At 39.3% G+C, this 4,569-nt stretch overlaps 1 protein-coding gene across 1 annotated transcript in view; it reads right to left on the reverse strand.

Annotated features, from left to right (window-relative positions):
* IL9 (interleukin 9) overlaps window positions 1-2,177 on the reverse strand; it is a 2,536-nt gene extending 359 nt beyond the window's left edge. The window contains exons 1-2 of the mRNA XM_004686516.1: window positions 2,064-2,177; window positions 1,110-1,244 (exon numbers count right to left, since the gene is read on the reverse strand). Of these exons, the coding sequence (XP_004686573.1) occupies window positions 1,110-1,244; window positions 2,064-2,177 (249 nt within the window). The remainder of the gene's footprint in view (window positions 1-1,109; window positions 1,245-2,063) is intronic.
* Window positions 2,178-4,569: the final 2,392 nt, after the last annotated feature.

Consider the following 4,569-nt stretch of genomic DNA (forward strand, 5'->3'; position numbering starts at 1 on the left):
CTCTGGCCTGTACCCCAGTTCTGTATGAATAAATAAATAAATCTTTAAAAAAAAAAAAAAAACAGCAGAGAACTGCCAATCCTAGGAACTTCCCTGTTCAGAACAGGGTGTGGGTGGAGTGTCAGTAGGAGGTGGGGGGGGGAGGGGGCAAAGTGCAGGAGGTGCCAGACATAGAAGTCTAGGGCTAGCACACTGTGTGGACAGCGCAGTTGCTGATTTTGTGATAGGATTTCAGGGACCAAACACACACACATGCCATTAAAGGAAACCTTTTCTTGGGCTAACTGGTAGCCTAAAGTTTTGTTTGTCTTGGTTCTTCCAAGAGCATTGTATAGCCCGTGGCTAAGAAGGGGGATCTTAATGACTTACAGGGATCATACAGATCAGCATTCAAATACCATCTCTGCCTTCAGCAGATAAGTTTACCTGACTGAACTTCAATTTTCATAAATCTAACAGTTGTCCCAAAGGAAGATAGTCAAGGAAAGAATATCTATTAAACACTTAGGACTGAAAGCTGTGGATACTAGAACCATGTGCAGGTAAATCATGCATGGACAGCCCCCTGTGGTGTCTTGTGGAGATGCCCACTCCTGAATAGCTCACCCCTCTCTTTCCCTCCAGGGGTGAGGGAATATCCTGAAGAGAATGTGTTCAGATGGGCATTTAATGCTGCTGGATCTGGCGTCTAGTCCTCTTAATACCTCCTTAGCCAATTGGAAAAAAAAATACAAAAACTTTAGCTCACAGCCCACAGTACCCACTAGGATAGCATATCAGATCTCTAGCATGATTTCCCATTGTGTAAACTCTTGCCCTGATTCTCTAGATTTTAGCTCCTAGTTATAATCACGATGGTTTCTTTCATTATTCCATCAGCAAACAGAAGTAAATGGCTACTAGGTGTTGGTTTTTTATTTTAACCAGAGGGAATCACAGGCTTCTAGACTGATGCTGTGCTGACTGCATTTCATAGATGTCTCTTATCAACCTTCAACTACCAATTCCAGCTTAACCATCTGTCATCATTTCTCTTTCAGATCAAGTTGGCATCAACATTCCCATAAAAATGACTAATCAAGACAAATCCCAAATAAAAGCAAACTCACTTGACATTTGTTGTACTTTAAATTCATTATGGTCCTTTTGACCTTATGTAAAATCAAGAAGGAGCTGCTGGTTTTCTCTGTGGCATTGATCATCTGTGATAGGCCCTCCTGGAAGCATGGGGTGGTGCAATTGTCCTGGGGAGTAATAAGGATTTAAGAAAAGCAACATTCAGAGGACAGTTCAGAGAAGGAATCAGAGGGAATGCTTTTAGGAACTATTTTAACTTAATCACAGTACTCAAACCATGCCATAGTCAGCTAAATAAACAACAGGAAGGAAGGAAGAGAGGGAAAGGGCAGAGCACACTGTTTCTGCCAGAGGAAAAAACAAAAAAAGAGTTGTGGTTTTATTTATTGCCTTGTTACACTAACATTATTGGCAAATCAATTACAAAGCAATGCAATGTAAGCTGTGCCATTTGTTATATTCTCCTTTCCAGCGTGATGTCATTGTGCATGTGGCCACTGATCTACAAAGGCATCAAGATTCTTTTTTAAGTATTGAAAGATATTTAAACTTCTTCAGGGGTATAAAGCTCATTCATTATACAGAAATTCATATAGTCTCAAATTTCAGGAGCAATACCAATTGCAATTAAGTAACTGTTTCTTATCTAAGATCTGAAATAAAGCCATTTCTTTTTACTTAAAAATAACTAGATAAAGATTTTTTTTTTAATTGTACTTACAGGAGGGATGGGCAGGCACAAGCAATCAGTCACCTGAAAAAGAAATTTCAAAGTGAAGATTGTAGATGTGAACATTAAAGTTAGTTTGGAAAATTCTGCAAAGAGCGTTTACTCACATTGGTGCTGCAGCTGCATCCCAAACCATTTTTCTAAAGGAAGTAAAGAGACAAGAACCCATTCTGGTTGGTACATTTTTCATCTTCCTCTAAATCACTTAAATTTTCTATCACTACCTTTCCTGCTAGCTCCCTCCTCTGCAACTTACCTGTGCTTCATTCATGAGGGACTTTATGTTTAAAATGTCCTCGAAGGTTGAGCATTTCTGACTGGTTACAGAGCAGAGGAGCAGGGCAGAAGCTATGACCACAGCAAGGAGCATCTTGACTAGGAGCTAGGACTTTGCCTGCAGGTACCCTCAAATCTGGTTGTATTTAAAGCTCCCTTGCTAACTTGGAAAAACCCTGACATCAAAATGATACCAAGTGCCCACTTTTTCTTTGTAAGTTTGGGCCACTTCACATTGAAAAATAGGTTCATTTATTTACATGTAACTGAGTCACTCAGCAATTGCTATATCACACCATGCCGGGAAACATCATATCTCAGTAAAACATGCTTTTCAAGAAGCTGGGTATGAAGATGCTGTAGGAAAAGTTAAAGATCTTAAAACCATGCTTATATTTAAGGTAAAGATTCTGGTTGTGAGAGTTCAAATACTTTCCATGAAAGCCCAGTCTGTATTTTCCCTTTATCAGAAATGCTGATAGAGTAGCCAGTCACAGGTGTTCTGATAAAAAAAAGAAGCTGGGGGGTGGGGGGACAGCAGAGGAGAGAGAGCAGGAAAGCTGTTGTCTGGCCTTTTGCTACCTGGCAGTTTGCAAGCTTAATAGTGTCACTGCAAACTCAAATTTTGACCACTCAAGTCTGATTCCTGGGGCCAGAGTCTCCGCTGCATTCAAATTCATCTTTGTGCCAATATTCTTTGCAGAGCTTGAAATAGCATAATACCCAATATTTATTGGACACTTCATACATGCTAGTCACAATTCTAGCATTTTTGAGAAATTAAGCCACGTAAGACATGTAGCCACCAAATGAGGTAGGTATTAATTTGTTATCTCCAAATTACAAATTTGTGTTAGTGTTTTTACCTTTTAAAATACTATCTATATCTTTTGCTCCTGGCTCTTTGAAGTACTGTTTTTATCATCATAATCTAGAAGGCAGTCTTCCTATGGGCTTATGAGGGAAGAAATATGATTATCCCCATTATTATTTTTTTATAACAGTTTATTTTTACATCATTTTTTACATTTTTTTCCATCTCAGTTGTAATCCCCACGGGTTTCCCATCACCAAGTCACCCGTGTGCCATCACCATAATCCCATGCACTTCCCTCCCTCCCCACCCCTCCCCCACATTTTTGATCCCATTCCCCACTCCATCCCCACAAAATGTCTCTGGTATATGGCTGTTCATTATTCTTGTTATTTTCTCGCCTGGTCCATTATACTCCTGCTATGAGTGAAACCATCTGGTATTTTTTTTCTTTTTCTGACTTATCTCACTAAGCATGATCTTTTCCAGCTCCATCCAAGTTGCTGCAAAAGACATGTGTTTCTCTTTTTTGGTTGCTGAGTAATATTCCACTGTATATATGTACCACATCTTTTTAATCCAGTCACCTACTTTCGGGCATTTGTGCTACTTCCATGTTTTTCCAATTGTAAATAAAGCAGCAATAAACATGGTGATTATCCCCATTATTTTATAGATGGGGGAGCTGAAGCACAGAGAGGCAAGGAATTTGCCCAAAGTCACAGAGTCAAAAAGCAGCAAAAATATGGATTCAAACTTGAGTCTAGCTCCCAGGTTGAGGTTCTAATCTTGCTTTCCTATTCTCTGTGTGGTTTATGTCTGCAGCTCAGAATCAGGATCTGCATCTCAGATCCTGCCCAGGATCTAATTCACCCCTAGAGCCTCAGCCTTCAAATTTATTGGATTAAAACATTAATTTGAAAAGTAATTTTTGCAATAGTAAGAAAGATGCACATAAACAAAGACTTCTTAAGACTTCAAATCTAGTTCCCCAGGGTACTTAGCTGGAGTTGTGAGTGCTGAAGCAATGACAGCTTCAGAGAACATGGACTTCTCTCAGTTGGCTGTTTGAGATGTAGTGACTGAAAGTCATTCCTTAGGGTGATGATGGATCCTCAGTGTTTGACTGCATTATAGGGAGGGAGTATCTTAGTGGCAAACAAGGTAAAAAGAAATTGGCTTTTTGCTAAACTTCAAAAATCCTCTCACAGATGTTCCTTCCGTGACTGTAGGCACTAAGAAGGAGATTCCATGGCCTCCCAGTCTATGGCAAGCCCTTACTACATAATCTGGAATCTATGCTCATTCCCTATTGTAGAATCTTGGTTAATATGAGGTGGCAATGTACCTAGGCAAGCACCTTTCTTGTTGGTACAGTTCACTATGTGACATGTTCTGATTAATGCAACTTCTATAGAATTTTTTTTTTCTTTCCTGGCAATAGGGAACAAAAGAGTAGCTGAAACTTGCCTTTACCTTATTTCAATTTGGACACCGATGTGATGGCAGGAACTTCAGCAGCCATCTTACAACTATAAAGGAATGGATAGGAGAGGGTTGCACTAATAGTGACACTTTTATATAAATAGAAAATAGTCATAAAAACAACAAAAAGTATGAGTGCACCAACAGAAAGTAACAGTAAGAATATAATAATGGTACTAATTTTTTT

Source organism: Condylura cristata, unplaced genomic scaffold (genome assembly GCF_000260355.1).
Source record: "Condylura cristata isolate star-nosed mole 26May11 unplaced genomic scaffold, ConCri1.0 scaffold00021, whole genome shotgun sequence".
Lineage (NCBI taxonomy): Eukaryota > Metazoa > Chordata > Mammalia > Eulipotyphla > Talpidae > Condylura > Condylura cristata.